Source organism: Anthonomus grandis, chromosome 18, assembly GCF_022605725.1.
Source record: "Anthonomus grandis grandis chromosome 18, icAntGran1.3, whole genome shotgun sequence".
Lineage (NCBI taxonomy): Eukaryota > Metazoa > Arthropoda > Insecta > Coleoptera > Curculionidae > Anthonomus > Anthonomus grandis.
This window is the reverse complement of record NC_065563.1, coordinates 12,660,318-12,677,771: the sequence shown is the minus strand read 5'-3', so window position 1 is coordinate 12,677,771 and position 17,454 is coordinate 12,660,318. Positions and strand designations below refer to the sequence as shown.

General features: G+C 36.2%; 2 protein-coding genes across 2 annotated transcripts in view; one reads left to right on the top strand and one right to left on the bottom strand.

Moving 5' to 3' along the window:
• LOC126747084 (integrin alpha-PS1) overlaps window positions 1-17,454 on the bottom strand; it is a 118,916-nt gene that overhangs the window by 45,557 nt on the left and 55,905 nt on the right. The gene's annotated exons all lie outside the window — the stretch shown is intronic.
• Window positions 3,029-3,854, top strand: LOC126746795 (protamine). The gene is made up of 3 exons (XM_050455192.1): window positions 3,029-3,306; window positions 3,366-3,512; window positions 3,567-3,854. Exons 1-3 carry the CDS (start codon window positions 3,218-3,220, stop codon window positions 3,727-3,729), a joined length of 399 nt encoding a protein of 132 aa, XP_050311149.1. The 5' UTR covers window positions 3,029-3,217; the 3' UTR covers window positions 3,730-3,854.

The following is a 17,454-nucleotide window of genomic DNA, read 5'->3' as shown; positions in this document are numbered from 1 at the left end:
GGTATTAGTGAGGTGTAAGGGGGTGGAGCCCTAGAAGTTTTCTCTAGAAGTATTTAAAAATTCTAACCTAACATTTTTGAAATGAAATCTGCTTTATCGACATGGACCTAGGGGGTCATCTTATGTTGTATAAAGTAACTGTGTGGAGACCTAAGGTGTTTCTCATTGATATTTAACAAATTATGCATTAAAACTTGGAAAGTATGTTAAAAAAAGGGCTTTGGGCTTGTATAAGTTAATCAATCAAGGGGGAAAATGGCAAGGTTACTCACCGACTGTCTTAGGTACTTTAGGACCCATATAATGCCAAAAAAAACCTGAATAATGCACCTAAGATTGTATAGAATAACGCGTAAACAAATAAGCTTCAATTATTAAGGTCGAATTTGGTTTAATATCGTGTTGTTTGCAAAAAAAATTAGATTTTTCCCAATAAAGTCACAATATAAGAAACGTCACTGTCACAACTGTCAATTCAATAAGCGTCACTGTCACTGTCAACTGTCGACCAACGTTGCCAATCAAAAAAATCCCTAGACGATCCACCACGAAATGTCCCTGAATTATTCAATAAATTTAGGGAATATAAAATTAATCAACACATGCATTATACGGCAATAATAATTAAATTGACAAAGTGATAGATAAAGCATTCGCTAAGTGCACGCCAACCATGTCAATTTAATAATCGTCACTGTCAAAACTGTCAGCTGTCAATCAACGTTGCTATAATTTACAAATTTATACGGCGACGTAGTAATTTGTAAATGATAGTTAATTTACCTAATCACTGGACTGACAAAAATTGACAGATGACACATGTCAAACCGACAGTGAGTGTCAACCAAATTTAATTAACAAAAAAAATCCCTAGACGATTCACCAACAAATGTCCCTAAATCAAATTCAAATATCTAATGCATGGTTTACAAGTTTATACGGCAACGTGGTAATTTCGCCTTAAAATAGTAACTAAATTGACAAAGGCATTCGCTAAGTGCACGTCAACCATGTCAATTTAATAAACGTCACTGTCATAACTGTCAGCTGTCAATCAACGTTGCCATAATTTACAAATTTATACGGTGACGTAGTAATTTGTAAATGATAAGTTAATTTACCTAATCACTGGACTGACAAAAATTGACAGATGACACATGTCAAACCGACAGTGAGTGTCAACCAAATTTAATTAAAAAAAAAAATCCCTAGACGATTCACCAACAAATGTCCCTAAATCAAATTCAAATATCTAATGCATGGTTTACAAGTTTATACGGCAACGTGGTAATTTCGCCTTAAAATAGTAACTAAATTGACAAAGGCATTCGCTAAGTGCACGTCAACCATGTCAATTTAATAAACGTCACTGTCATAACTGTCAGCTGTCAATCAACGTTGCCATAATTTACAAATTTATACGGCGACGTAGTAATTTGTAAATGATAGTTAATTTACCTAATCACTGGACTGACAAAAATTGACAGATGACACATGTCAAACCGACAGTGAGTGTCAACCAAATTTAATTAACAAAAAAAATCCCTAGACGATTCACCAACAAATGTCCCTAAATCAAATTCAAATATCTAATGCATGGTTTACAAGTTTATACGGCAACGTGGTAATTTCGCCTTAAAATAGTAACTAAATTGACAAAGGCATTCGCTAAGTGCACGTCAACCATGTCAATTTAATAAACGTCACTGTCATAACTGTCAGCTGTCAATCAACGTTGCCATAATTTACAAATTTATACGGTGACGTAGTAATTTGTAAATGATAAGTTAATTTACCTAATCACTGGACTGACAAAAATTGACAGATGACACATGTCAAACCGACAGTGAGTGTCAACCAAATTTAATTAACAAAAAAAATCCCTGGACGAATGCATGGTTTACAAGTTTATACGGCAACGTGGTAATTTTGCTTTAAAATAGTAACTAAATTGACAAAGGCATTCGCTAAGTGCACGTCAACCATGTCAATTTAATAAACGTCACTGTCATAACTGTCAGCTATCAATCAACGTTGCTATAATTTACAAATTTATACGGTGACGTAGTAATTTGTAAATGATAAGTTAATTTACCTAATCACTGGACTGACAAAAATTGACAGATGACACATGTCAAACCAACAGCGAGTGTCAACTAAATTTAATTAACAAAAAAAATCCCTGGACGATTCACCAACAAATGTCCCTAAATCAAATTCAAATATCTAATGCATGGTTTACAAGTTTATACGGCAACGTGGTAATTTCGCCTTAAAATAGTAACTAAATTGACAAAGGCATTCGCTAAGTGCACGTCAACCATGTCAATTTAATAAACGTCACTGTCATAACTGTCAGCTGTCAATCAACGTTGCTATAATTTACAAATTTATACGGCGACGTAGTAATTTGTAAATGATAAGTTAATTTACCTAATCACTGGACTGACAAAAATTCACAGATGACACGTGTCAAACCGACAGTGAGTGTCAACCAAATTTAATTAACAAAAAAAATCCCTAGACGATTCACCAACAAATGTCCCTAAATCAAATTCAAATATCTAATGCATGGTTTACAAGTTTATACGGCAACGTGGTAATTTCGCCTTAAAATAGTAACTAAATTTTAAAAATTGACACATGTTAAACCAGGAGTGCTAAATAGAGGATTTCAGCATGCCACCGTCGACAATGTCAATTCAATATCACTGTCACAACTGTCAATTGTCAATCAATGTTACCAATCAAATTTATTTAACAAAAAAAAATCCCTAGACTATTTATTGAAGTACCCATAATGTGACGTCCTAGAACGAGATGTTCTTCAATAAACGAGTGCTTAAAAGGGAACATTTTGCTGATCGTTATGGTATTCCTAACCACAAATTGTCTAATTGTCACCGAATAACCTAAAAAAAATGAAATTTCAGGCGTTCAATGGGGAGGACAAGTGCTACCGGAACCACCCCGTATATTAACAAACAAACGATGCGAAACAAAGTAACCGATGCGCCGGAACAAAATATCCTCGGTTACCCCGGCTACAAACAGTTTATTAACAATTTATAACCATCCAAATTTCATTTTAGCAAGGGCGCAACTCAAAATTCTTAGTTAAAAGTGTTAACTCAAGATGACCATCGTATCCAAATCCGAAGTATAATGTGAAATATTCCAGTCATTTAATTCGATTTAATAAAAAGTGTAGAGGAAAATGGGGCTCGGGTTCAAATGCCGTCACATCCCGCCGAGCGTTTACTGCGGTGGCAAAAAGCGCAGGCGCAGGAGGAGCAAAAGAAGGAGGTACCCATAATCAGAGGACATATATAGAGGACATAATATAATCTAACCTCGTTTTGTAGGTCCAGATGCGGAAGGTCCAGACGTAGGAAATCGTGCCGCGGAGGTCGAAAGACCAACAACCCCTTCCTGAACTACTTGAGGGTGTTTAGGAAGAAACACTGCGGCTGGCCCCAGTGCAGGATCGCCATCGAGGGAGCCAAGTGCTGGTAAGACAACTTTAATTCCGACCAACCCAATTTTTCCGCGAACCAACTTTTTAGGTGTAAAATGAGCGGGAGGGACCGAAAGAAGTACTACAATCAGGCGTGCAGCATGCTTAAGAAACGCGGGAGGAGGAGGAGGAGGCGTAGCTGCAGGCGCAGGCGCAGGAGCTGCCGCAGGAGACGGCGCAGACGCAGGAGCTGCAACACGTGCCCCAAGTAGGCCCACCCCGATGGCGAGCGATGGAGGGAAGAAAATCATTTTGTGGTGGTGGAGTTGTTACGTCCGTATACAGTCGTATTTCGATGTCTCACACTATAGTAATTAAAAAAAAATATTTCGGGTTTTATAGGGTTGTTTTAATTAGGGTGACATGACAGGTGTGTCACTTGTCACTTTTTTGACATAAACTCTTCGGCCCTATTGGGATGTATGTGGGGTTGCCTAAAGTAAATGATTTGGGAGAGAGACTGAAGTATGACCCTAGAAGTGATTTAGGCTGTACTGGGCACTTCCCTGGTAAACCTGAGCCTAACTCAGAAAGTACTTGAGCCACAAAAGTTGTTCGTATATGAAATTATTCGTTAAAAAATGCTCCAATTTTTAGTGAAAACCTCATGAAAATCCCTCAAATATTTTCCGAGTTATCGTCGATAGAAGTTCAATCTTTATGAGAAAAAATCGCACAAAAGAGAGCCTAACTGAAGCTGCTGTAGCTCGTTAAATTTTGCACCTAAAATTATGTTTTATGCACCAAAATGATCCTTAGGGATCCCCCTTTACTCTTTTGAAAAATTACCAGAGCCCCTCAAAAAGTTTTTGAAACTGTCTCTAAACGAAAGTTAGTATTATTCATAGGGCATGTCTAACAAATCTGAGCCTAAATCAGAAAGTACTTGACGCACAAAAATTTATTATATATCAAATTATTCCTTAAGAAGTGGTGCAATCTCTAGTGAAAACCCCATAAAAATCCCTAAAATACTTTTTGAGTTATCGTGGATAGAAGTTCAATATTTACGAAAAAAATTGTATAAAAAAGAGCTTAAGTAAAGTTGCTCTAGACCGTTAAATTTGGCACTCAAAATCACGTTTTATGCATCAAAACAATCCTTGGGGATCCCACTTTACCCCCCTAAAAAATCCTTTGAAAAATATTTGAGTAACACTCAAAACTGCCTCTATAAGAGATGTTTGCCCTCAAAAAAATGCTCCAACGAAAAGCTTGATATCTCATTGAATATTTCACCGAACACGACGTTTCTTACATCAAATTAATCCTCAGGCATTACTTTACCTTTATCTGAAAGAAATATAGAGAAATCTTAAGTAGTTTCTGAGTTATATGCAAAAGTATCTAAGTAAGAAAAGGCACAAGTAACGTCATAAAGTAAAAAGAGGTAAAGGCCCGAAAAAGATAGTTCTCTCTCTGCCTTACACATTATTTTCGCCATATGTTTATCTTTGCCTTACCCATTGTATCGGAAAGACGTAGAATTAATTTTATCCGCCATATTTACCCTGTATTGAGTGTAACAAAGATAAACTTATGGCAAAAATAGTGTGTCAGACAGTGATAGGTTTTGTTTTCATAGTACCGGCACCTTCGCTATAATTTATTAACTGACTGGAAACATTTTCATCTCTCTTTAACGTTGTGTTAAAAAAAGTACATAAATCCATGTACTAGAAGGTTTTTTATGGACATTTTTGAAACCCTAGTCTCGTTGCAACTGGAATCTTTAGTTCTGGGGTAAATCAGGTCATAACCTCGCTTCTACTCGTGGGATTTCTTTGTTATTTACTCCTATATCTTCTTTCATCTCTCCTTAACATTCTATTAAAAGAAACAAACAAATTCGTGCACTAGGAAAATTTTTATGGACATTTTTGTAAGCCAAGTCTAGTTTCACCTGGAATCTTTGGTTCTGGGGTAAATCAGGTCATAACTTTGCTTCTACTCATGGGATTTCTGTGTTTTTTACTTCTAAAGCTTCTTTCATCTCTCTCTAACATTCCATTAGAAGAAACAAACAAATTCGGGCACTAGGAACATTTTTATGGACATTTGTGTAAGCCTTGTCTCGTTGCAACTGGAATCTTTAGTTCTGGGGTAAATCAGGTCATAACTTTGCTTCTACTGAAGGGATTTCTGTGTTTTTTACTTCTAAAGCTTCTTTCATCTCTTCTTAACATTCTACTAAAAGAAACAAACAAATTCGGGCACTAGGAACATTTTTATGGACATTTTTGTAAGCCATGTCTAGTTTCACCTGGAATCTTTAGTTCTGGGGTAAATCAGGTCATAACTTTGCTTCCACTGATGGGATTTCTGTGTTTTTTACGTCTAAAGCTTCTTTCATCTCTCTCTAACATTCTATTAGAAGAAACAAACAAATCCGTGCACCAGGAACATTTTTATGGACATTTTTGTAAGCCATGTCTAGTTTCACCTGGAATCTTTAGTTCTGGGGTAAATCAGGTCATAACTTCGCTTCTACTGATGGGATTTCTGTGTTTTTTACTTCTAAAGCTTCTTTCATCTCTCTCTAACATTCTATTAGAAGAAACAAACAAATCCGTGCACTAGGAAAATTTTTATGGACATTTTTGTAAGCCATGTCTAGTTTCACCTGGAATCTTTAGTTCTGGGGTAAATCAGGTCATAACTTTGCTTCCACTGATGGGATTTCTGTGTTTTTTACGTCTAAAGCTTCTTTCATCTCTCTCTAACATTCTATTAGAAGAAACAAACAAATCCGTGCACTAGGAACATTTTTATGGACATTTTTGTAAGCCATGTCTAGTTTCACCTGGAATCTTTAGTTCTGGGGTAAATCAGGTCATAACTTTGCTTCTACTGATGGGATTTCTTTGTTATTTACTCCTAAATCTTCTTTCATCTCTCCTTAACATTCTATTAAAAGAAACAAACAAATTCGTGCACTAGGAAAATTTTTATGGACATTTTTGTAAGCCAAGTCTAGTTTCAACTGGAATCTTTAGTTCTGGGGTAAATCAGGTCATAACTTTGCTTCTACTCATGGGATTTCTGTGTTTTTTACTTCTAAAGCTCCTTTCATCTCTCTCTAACATTCTATTAAAAGAAACAAACAAATTCGTGCACTAGGAAAATTTTTATGGACATTTTTCAAAGCCTTGTCTAGTTTCACCTGGAATCTTTAGTTCTGGGGTAAATCAGGTCATAACTTTGCTTCTACTCATGGGATTTCTGTGTTTTTTACTTCTAAATCTTCTTTCATCTCTCTCTAACATTCTATTAGAAGAAACAAACAAATCCGTGCACCAGGAACATTTTTATGGACATTTTTGTAAGCCATGTCTAGTTTCACCTGGAATCTTTAGTTCTGGGGTAAATCAGGTCATAACTTCGCTTCCACTGATGGGATTTCTGTATTTTTTACTTCTAAAGCTTCTTTCATCTCTCTCTAACAATCTATTAGAAGAAACAAACAAATCCGTGCACTAGGAACATTTTTATGGACATTTTTGTAAGCCAAGTCTAGTTTCACCTAAAATCTGTAGTTCCAAGGTAAACACGTCATAACATCGCTTGTCACTTGTCACTTTTTAATTATTATGAAGTTGACGTAACCACTGCGGTGTTGCCATATCGGAACGTCTACGCACTGGGGTGGCCTAATTGAACGTCAATTTAAAGCTTGACGTGCGCCACGCCACTTAAGGCCCCCATGCGTGAATTTATTAGCGTGTCAGGCCCGCTTGATTTAAATTGATCGACTCTTTATTCCAGCTTAATTGACAGGGGCTTAAATAAATAAAAAAGAAGAAGAATGTTGATTTTCACTTGTTCCAGTAATATGAAACATTGCCCCCTTGTAATATGTCGACGTTTTTCGCAAGCGTAAACGCCCAAACGGTCTCGATTTTTTGAGACGTCGTGGCCCCAACGGTAAGTGGGCGAAAATCGTGAGACTTTTTCTCTCTTTCTATGAATTTTAAATTACCGCCGACCGATTTTGCGGAGGCGTGAAGAAAGACCTTTAGTTCAACGACATATCGTAGGCGGAATAAATGCTGCAACACTTACAGTAAGTTTGATATTGCAATAGTTGACGTTGACAGATGTATTACTGCGAGGAGTCTTAGATTTAGACAGTAAATAATTGAGGTTGACGGAAGTGTTACTCCAAGTAACGCACAACTTGCTTAGTGCATAAAATGTTGAAAAATATAGTGGAAGTGAGGGCACAAGATGAAATAATACAACTAAATAATACTTATATTTGTTTATTAAACCTATTACTTTATTTTTAAAGGCACGTAACTGGCAACCCGCCATACATCGATATGCATTATCAGAGTAATATAAAGATGGCGCCACATTAGACAGTGGCGGCCATATTGATTTTACATAAAAAATGACATACATAAATGTCAAATTATTGACAGAGAGAGGGTCAAACTAATTGATGCCCCCCGTTGCCGTCATACGAGTTAATTAACAGAGGCCGTGACCTCATATAGTTTCCTCTACTTTTTCCACGAATACTAAAAATACCTAAGTCCGATGTAAATATTAGAACTGTAGTTATAAACACCCCGGTCAAGTGAAAATAAACTCACCTTTATTTATTCGGTTATTCAGGCCACCTGAATCGACTATAAACTGATCAAATGTAACCAGGGCGATGTTGTGAAATTTCCATTTCAGCTGACCTATTATTCCCTTCCCGGATAATTGATTCTTTCGGACATATATGCTCCTTGACAGCAAGCAAGATAACGGTTATGTGATTTATGACGTCATAGATTCATTTGAACGTGACAAGTGACAGAAGTATATTTTATTTAAGACTCCTCGCAGTAAGAGTGATGCCAGATGGATGCGGTCAAGTTGCGAAATACGTTTATGACTAGCTAATTAAATCTGGGTCAATGAGAGAAGTAGGTACTTGCAACATGCTTAGAGTACTTAAACCCCATCCTGTCATTAAGCTTATATAAACGAAACGTCAAAAATATTGAGAATTTTTTCCTCGTTTGTATACTCGAGGGAATTTTATTACTCCGCCGGCCTGAATGAACTCATGGCAGCTTTCCAGGTTTGATGTTTAAAGAATAATAAACGTTCGGCGATGACTAGTCAATAATATACTGACGGGTAAGATGATTGGACCATTTTGACGCGGTTTAACGACGGTTTTAACAGCTCTAACCGGAAACGGTTACACCTATGGGAATCGCACGCGTGCATCTGCTTCCGTTACGGCAATTGTTATTATTGGGAAACCATTCAATTCATTGTAGCGATCGATGAGTACTTAATAATGGGGTTTTAAGAATTCAATATAAAATATTTAGTATAAAATTATTGTTTGCTTGTGTTCAGTGATAAAGTGACGCGTCGCACCAGTCTCCGTGGTCTAGTGGTAAGGAGCGTCGCTTGCGATCCCGCAGGCGTGGGTTCAATTCCCGTCCACGCATCCACTTTTTTATTTTAAATTTGATGTTTTTTTTTTATATTGAATAATAAAATAGGATGGTTTTAAGTAATTTCTTAATTTAGGTATTTTTTTAAATTTAATTATAATATAATTATACAGGGTGTCCCAAAAGTATGGCTATGGAAAATCTTGGGAAATATGGGCGCTAGAAAAAATCTTTAAATACAAAAGTTTTGGGGAATCAATCGGTGCATCTGATGGTGACCTTAAACTTGACCTTGAGCTTGACCTTCAAGGTTACTTGAAGGTCAAAGCGATTTTTTTAAATGGGAACCCCTATTTTTGACACCGGATTCTGAAAGAACGGAAAATTTTACGTCCGGGTATGAGGTTGAAGTAATCCCGAGAGGTCAAATTAATAATGACTTCTTAAAAATCTCGCGAGTTCAGTGGTAAAAGAAAACAAATAAAGGCCATACCCTATAGGTAAGTCTTAATGAGGAACCCAACGGTGACCTTGGAGTTGAACCTCATATTCAAGGTCATTTGAAGGTCGACCTCATTTCTTCAAATGGAAATCCTTATTATTTGACCTCTTGGGATTACTTTAACCTCTTCCGCTCTTTCAGAATCCGGTGTCAAAAATAGGGGTTCCCATTTAAAAAAATCGCTTTGACCTTCAAATAACCTTGAAGGTCAAGTTTAAGGTCACCATCAGATGCACCGATTGATTCCCCAAAACTTTTGTATTTAAAGAATTTTTCTAGCGCCAAGATTTTCCATAGCCATACTTTTGGGACACCCTGTATATATTATAATTAAATTTAAAAAAATACCTAAATTAAGAAATTACTTGAAACGATCCTATTTTATTATTCAATATAAAAAAGAAACATAAAATTTAAAATAAAAAAGTCGACGCGTAAACGGGAATTGAACCCACGCCCGCGGGATCGCAAGCAACGCTACTTACCACTAGACCACGGAGACTCGTGCGACGCGTCATTTGTCACTGCAACACAAGCAAACGGGCGCATTCTTTGCGCCCCGACACTTTTTTGGTATTTAAATTATAATAGTTGGGTTTATTATAAAATTATCGTTAAGTAAAAAAAATATTTAATTAAAGAAATCACTTAAACCATCATATTCCTGTTTTTTAATATAAATTAAAAATAAAAAAAGTTTTAGGCGTGTACGGGAATCGAACCCGTGCGCGTGGGGTTGAAAGCAACGTTTCTTACCACTAGACCACGGAGACTCGTGCGACGCGTCATTTGTCACTGCAACACAAGCAAACGGGCGCATTCTTTGCGCCCCGACACTTTTTTGGTATATAAATTATAATAGTTGGGTTTATTATAAAATTATCGTTAAGTAAAAAAAATATTTAATTAAAGAAATCACTTAAACCATCATATTCCTGTTTTTTAATATAAATTAAAAATAAAAAAAGTTTTAGGCGTGTACGGGAATCGAACCCGTGCGCGTGGGGTTGAAAGCAACGTTTCTTACCACTAGACCACGGAGACTCGTGCGACGCGTCATTTGTCACTGCAACACAAGCAAACGGGCGCATTCTTTGCGCCCCGACACTTTTTTGGTATATAAATTATAATAGTTGGGTTTATTATAAAATTATCGTTAAGTAAAAAAAATATTTAATTAAAGAAATCACTTAAACCATCATATTTCTGTTTTTTAATATAAATAAAAAATAAAAAAAAGTTAGGCGTGTACGGGAATCGAACCCGTGCGCGTGGGGTTGAAAGCAACCTTTCTTACCACTAGGCCACAGAGACTGGTTTAGCGCGTTATTTATCGGTGAACACAAGCAAACTGGAAAACAATCAGAAAATACTATTGCATAAACTACTACTATTACTGAGTTGGTCATTATTACCGATCAATTCTAAAAATTATGTCAGAAAGTTACTACAGCTAAGAAGCGAGTGCACGTGCATTTTAACGCACAACGATTTTCCGGACATTTTTATATTTAATAGAAAGCGCACTGTAGAACATGTCAATACAAAAAAAATATTTAACTTTCTACTAAATGACGTCATTTTCAAAACATTGCAATGCCAAAACTCCCCATTAAGGACACTAAAGCAGTGTTGCCATGCTTACCGAAATTCTATAAAGGTCTCGGCAATTAAGCCAATGAAAAATTATTGGAAGTAAACTTCCTATTGTCCATACTATTAATATAAAAATATTCAATAATTATCACTCTATTTTAACACGCACTAACTTTGTTTAATGTAATCCGAGTAATGAAACCTAAGAAAATAGCTTAACAATCTGGCAACGCTGCAGCAATCAGTTTTATGTCAACTGGTTGACACTATAAACGTCAACGTTCCCAAACAATTTGGTAAACAACTTTTAAAAAGTGTTTTACTGTTATATTTTATTTATTTATAATATAGGAATAGAATGCAAATACTTAAGATCAGTATAAAGCTAATTAGCCGGTGAGACGACCGAATATTTGTGTTGATAAGTAAATAGAAGCGTATATAGGAACATCCTGATCCATATACAACAAGAATTTTCGTTTTTTTTTATGTTAAAAAGTGGTTTATGCAAGGATTTCTTTGTTTTAATATAATAATAGATTTAAGGTGAGCTTCCTAAACATAAATGCATTGGTTACGAAGCAAACACCCCAAATTTGGTTGACAGTTGTGTCAGCGACTTTGTTTACAATTCAAATTAGCAAATAATTTTTTGGTAAGTACAAAGACCATATAAATGGTTTTTGTAGTGCATTATGATAGTGCTAGACCATTTATGTCAATACCTAACAAGAAGTATAAAGTTTATACACAATAGACGATACTTGGCTAAGTACGAGTGTAACCATATTGACCCTTAAGCGAGTAAACATTATATTATACTCATACTACAATATTTAATGGACATTTCATTCAATTTACACCAGCAGTATTGCTGAAGACATTTGCGGGTATTAAAATGATCTAATTGATATTAAACTAACAAAAACAGATTACGGAGGTCACCGAGAATCTCACAATGCAATTTCCGAGAAAGGCTGGTGAGGCTATATTATCCCTATAAAATATACCAATAATTCCTTTGCCAAAAATAGACCTGCCAAACCCAAAAATGGGCAGGAAATTATTTATTGTTGTCCAAAGTTCATCTTGCATCATCCAATGCTTCAAAAAGCTCATTCCGTGGGAGCACCTTCAACTCCAAAATCTTATTTTTTAGCATAAGATATTCTATTAAAATTATTATTTCCAGTATTGGCAGACCTAATGGAGAGTCTACGGTACATTTTAATTAGCATTTACTTGTTTCTGACTCACTCGAATGGTCTCCGTCAGGTGACAAAATAATAACAATAATCGGTAAAAGATAGGTTAGGAAACTATTTACTGAATAATTCTTAATTCCCAACCGCTTTTAAAATATAAAGAACTTTATATCCTGTTCTCGCCTCCTAGGTATGAGATTTGTAATGTTTGTTATTTTAACATTTAAATGTATCTCACTGTAAACATTTGAGGTATATTCGTCCTAATGTACTAAAAACGTCCCAGGTATAACAGAGTCGCTGCCAGAAACATTTCGGGTACATCTGTGGGAACATTAGATCAACATTCAGCAGGTCATTGGTGCCTTATCAGTAGGTCATGCCTCATAAGCATACAGATGCGAAATATCTAGTTTATTTAACTAAGAGTCTAATAAAAGTTCCTTTAAATACAACAAGAACCCTATACACACTGTTTCTGTTTGTCTTTGGTGCGATAAACGAGGGAACTATGCACCAAGAGTAAACATACGCCGGTTACCTTAAAATATGAGCAAACAATACGCGGATCTCTCTCTCGCTCGCTATGTTGTAATTTACCAGTAGAACGAGGAAATATTCGTGTTTCATTTATCGTAAAATGACTGCGCTGAACCGTAACGAATTGACACTTAATTTAAGATAAAGGATCTCGGACGTTGGGCATGGCCTCGATATGCCCCGTTTATATAAGATAAGTAGAAAATTGGATTTCGTGCTACTTACTTAATAGTCCCCCTCTCTCACTCCTCTGTTGTCTCTAACACATCATAACCTCACTTCTGGTCTAGTCAAATATGAAAAAATATGTCTTTTACTTGATAAATATGGATATTTGCTTAAATTAAACACATTTACTGGTTTAATTGTTATATAATCAAGAAAATGAATAAATAATAGATTTTTAATTACTAGCGAAATTCTAACCAAAAAAAAAAGTTCTTGTTTGTCAAACGTCAATTGTCACTTTTTGGTCTATGCTACATTGCCATGTATATTTAAGGTAAGCACACAGTTAACGATTTACTTACTAAAGGTAAGTATATACTAACATTATCTTTTCATTGACAATTGTATTAGTACGAACAACGTTTTATGTTATTTCGAATGACTCCTCACAGTAAATCTGTATTTGGTTTTTCGTGACGTCATGCCTCAGAAAACTTATATGACGGTATGAGTCATAGATCTTTTACTGTACGGAGTCATTCGTTTCCCATTGACAGTTGATAAATGTTTTACCATAAAGAATAGAGATCTGTGGTTCAATCCTTAACGTGTAGAAATATTTACTGTAACGAGTCTTTTATTTTTTATCGACCCTTGACACAAACTTTACTGCGTCGAGTCTTTTGGTTAATATATGGAATGGGATTTTACTGCAAGGAGTCTTGTACATTGACACATTGTTAGCTGACAAATGTTTTACTGTAAAGAGTGTCTTTGCATATAAGAATGGGCTCGTCAAGGTATTTCTGTTGACAATTGACAGAAAAGAATTTTCCTCTTTTCTTCTTCGATGACGTCAAATGCCTGGAATGTCTGGAAGAAATTATTGATATCTTAAAGGCAATTGAGTGCAAAGTTTCTTCTCTTCTTCTTCTTCTTCTTCTCTTTCTTTCTAAGGAAGTCAAATGCCTGGAAGAAATTATTGATTTCTTACAGGCAGTTGAGGCCAAAGTTTCTTCTCTTCTTCTTCTTCTTCTCTTTCTTTCTAAGGAAGTCAAATGCCTGGAAGAAATTATTGATTTCTTACAGGCAGTTGAGGCCAAAGTTTCTTCTCTTCTTCTTCTTCTTCTCTTTCTTTCTAAGGAAGTCAAATGCCTGGAAGAAATTATTGATTTCTTACAGGCAGTTGAGGCCAAAGTTTCTTCTCTTCTTCTTCTTCTTCTCTTTCTTTCTAAGGAAGTCAAATGCCTGGAAGAAATTATTGATATCTTACAGGCAGTTGAGGCCAAAGTTTCTTCTCTTCTTCTTCTTCTTCTCTTTCTTTCTAAGGAAGTCAAATGCCTGGAAGAAATTATTGATTTCTTACAGGCAGTTGAGGCCAAAGTTTCTTCTCTTCTTCTTCTTCTTCTTCTCTTTCTTTCTAAGGAAGTCAAATGCCTGGAAGAAATTATTGATTTCTTACAGGCAGTTAAGGCCAAAGTTTCTTCTCTTCTTCTTCTTCTTCTTCTCTTTCTTTCTAAGGAAGTCAAATGCCTGGAAGAAATTATTGATTTCTTACAGGCAGTTGAGGCCAAAGTTTCTTCTCTTCTTCTTCTTCTTCTTCTCTTTCTTTCTAAGGAAGTCAAATGCCTGGAAGAAATTATTGATTTCTTACAGGCAGTTGAGGCCAAAGTTTCTTCTCTTCTTCTTCTTCTTCTTCTCTTTCTTTCTAAGGAAGTCAAATGCCTGGAAGAAATTATTGATTTCTTACAGGCAGTTGAGGCCAAAGTTTCTTCTCTTCTTCTTCTTCTTCTTCTCTTTCTTTCTAAGGAAGTCAAATGCCTGGAAGAAATTATTGATTTCTTACAGGCAGTTGAGGCCAAAGCTTCTTCTCTTCTTCTTCTTCTTCTTCTCTTTCTTTCTAAGGAAGTCAAATGCCTGGAAGAAATTATTGATTTCTTACAGGCAGTTGAGGCCAAAGTTTCTTCCCTTCTTCTCTTTCTTTCTAAGGAAGTCAAATGCCTGGAAGAAATTATTGATTTCTTACAGGCAGTTGAGGCCAAAGTTTCTTCTCTTCTTCTTCTTCTTCTCTTTCTTTCTAAGGAAGTCAAATGCCTGGAAGAAATTATTGATTTTCTTACAGTCAACAGTTGACAAATGTTTTACTGTAAAGAATGGAGTGACTCGTCACAGCAACTGTCATTCGATCTTTGACTTGCACTGTAAAGAGTCTTTTATTTCTTGTTGACAGTTGACAAAAGCTTTACTGGAATAACAGGTCCCAGTAAATAAATCTGTCGCTCCATGACTCATTCAGCGTTTACTGTCTTGAGGGTGGCATAAATCACCCATTTTATAAGCATACAAGGGAAGGAGGGAGAGGCCAATATAACACGCAGCCACTAATAATAAAACAAGTTGTAAAACTTTTATCGCCTCCCTGGTATCCTGATAATAAAACGCGCCGTTTTATTAGTATCAACAAACTATATCGGGCACTACATACATGTACCTACATAAAACGCATGTTCGTTTATTATTGTTTAATTAGTCCTCGCAGATGACGCGGTTTTTATTGTGACATTTGACAAAGAGCCGAAAGCAAAGATGGCGGGAGTAAATTCTCAAACGTCAAAACTTTGCCAACGAAATTGACTGATTAGGCATATGCATGTATTCAGATTGTCCAGAGTCTCTTGGAATTTTCCATAACAATTCCCGAAGGCTTAAAGCTATTTGAATCATCTTATCAATAGAATTAGGACGCAAGTCCAAACCGATTTGACGCCATGTTGAAATGATGAGCGTAAACGTCAAAATGGACCATTTTCACGCGATGTTTTAGGGTATAAAGAACGCGTTTTACCTTATGATACCTACATGGAAAAATAGTAGGAAGCTTCAAGAACCGATTAAAACCAATTCCCACCTGATTCCAATCGGTTTTAGTAGTGAAATTTCGATTATAAAAAGGGTCTTTTTTTGGCCGTTTTCGTTGCCATGGAGACGCGGCCATGGCTGGCTTTGAGAATAGCCGGTGCGCAAGGTGAAGTTGTCAAAACGGCCGCCATTAAGATTGGGCATAGACGTCAAAATCGTCCATTTTCAGACGATGATTTCGGGCATAAAAAAAGGTTTTTGCCTTATGATTTGTACATGGAAAAATAGTATAAAGCCTTAGGAATAGATTAACATCAGTTCTGGACCGATTCCAATCGGTTTTAGTACTTAAATTTCGATTATAAAAAGGGTCCTTTTTTGGGCTGATAATCCACGTGTTGGTTGCCTTGGAAACGCGGCCATAGCCTGCTTGGAAAAAATCACTAAATGTTGAAAAAATAAGACTTGTGTAAAATGGCCGGGGTGACATCCAGACTTGACACCGTGCAAGATACACACAGATGGTGTCTGGCCTCATATTATAAATTAAATAAAGATATCGGATGTTTGTCGTGTATATACTTAAAATTGTCATTATCGCGCGGCTGATATACGAGATAAACGTCAGTAAATCCCTATGATTTATTTATCTCCGCAAGTCTCGCCAAAGGCCAAGAGAATTTACTAGTCGTGTGTAACACTCTAATAACAGGCGGGAAAAATTCGAAATTATTTCGTTACCCTGTAAAAGGCGTTAAAGTTTAAGAGAAAGCCGAGGTGGGCATTTTTATGGGCGAAACATGCATACCACGAAACCCACGCGCACTCCTCAGCGATACCCACACGACACGAGAATACCGTCAAGGCACAAAGAAAACTATAAATTTTAATTGTCATTTTCACAGTAAGGTGGCATGAGTAAGGTTGGGTTGAGAAGAAGAAGAAGAGGAGGAGAGGGAACGTTTGACGTAACTGAGAAATCAATAATTTCTTCCAAAAGAAAAGAAGTAGAAGAAGCAACTGCCTTTAAAAAATCAATAATTTCTTCTAGGCATTTGACTTCCTGTATCGATTTTTTCACCGAAAATTGATTTTTTTCGAAATTGAACTAACTATACCAACGCCTTCTTTAGATCACCTACATTACGAAAACACCGGGTTATAACGAGATTCGATCAGAACTAACTGAATGACAGCACTTTGAAAATTCGGAAAAAGTCATTTTTCGACCTCGTTTTTGAGGCCAAAAATTGGCATCAAAAATGCCATATCTCAGCTTCTATAAGAGCTACGAACTTGCGGGTGGCCTCGTTGGATTTAGAAAGACGAAACTAAGACAAAACCGTTGGAATTGTCCAAATCGGACCAGTAGAAGCCGAGATATCGACCTCCAAAGTTTGGGTTTTTTCGTTTTTCGGGTATACCCCCCCGTATCGATTTTTTCGCCGAAAATTGATTTTTTTCGAAATTGAACTAACTATACCAACGCCTTCTTTAGATCACCTACATTACGAAAACACCGGGTTATAACGAGATTCGAGCAGAACTAACTGAATGACAGCACTTTGAAAATTCGGGAAAAGTCATTTTTCGACCTCGTTTTTGAGGCCAAAAATTGGCATCAAAAATGCCATATCTCAGCTTCTATAAGAGCTACGACCT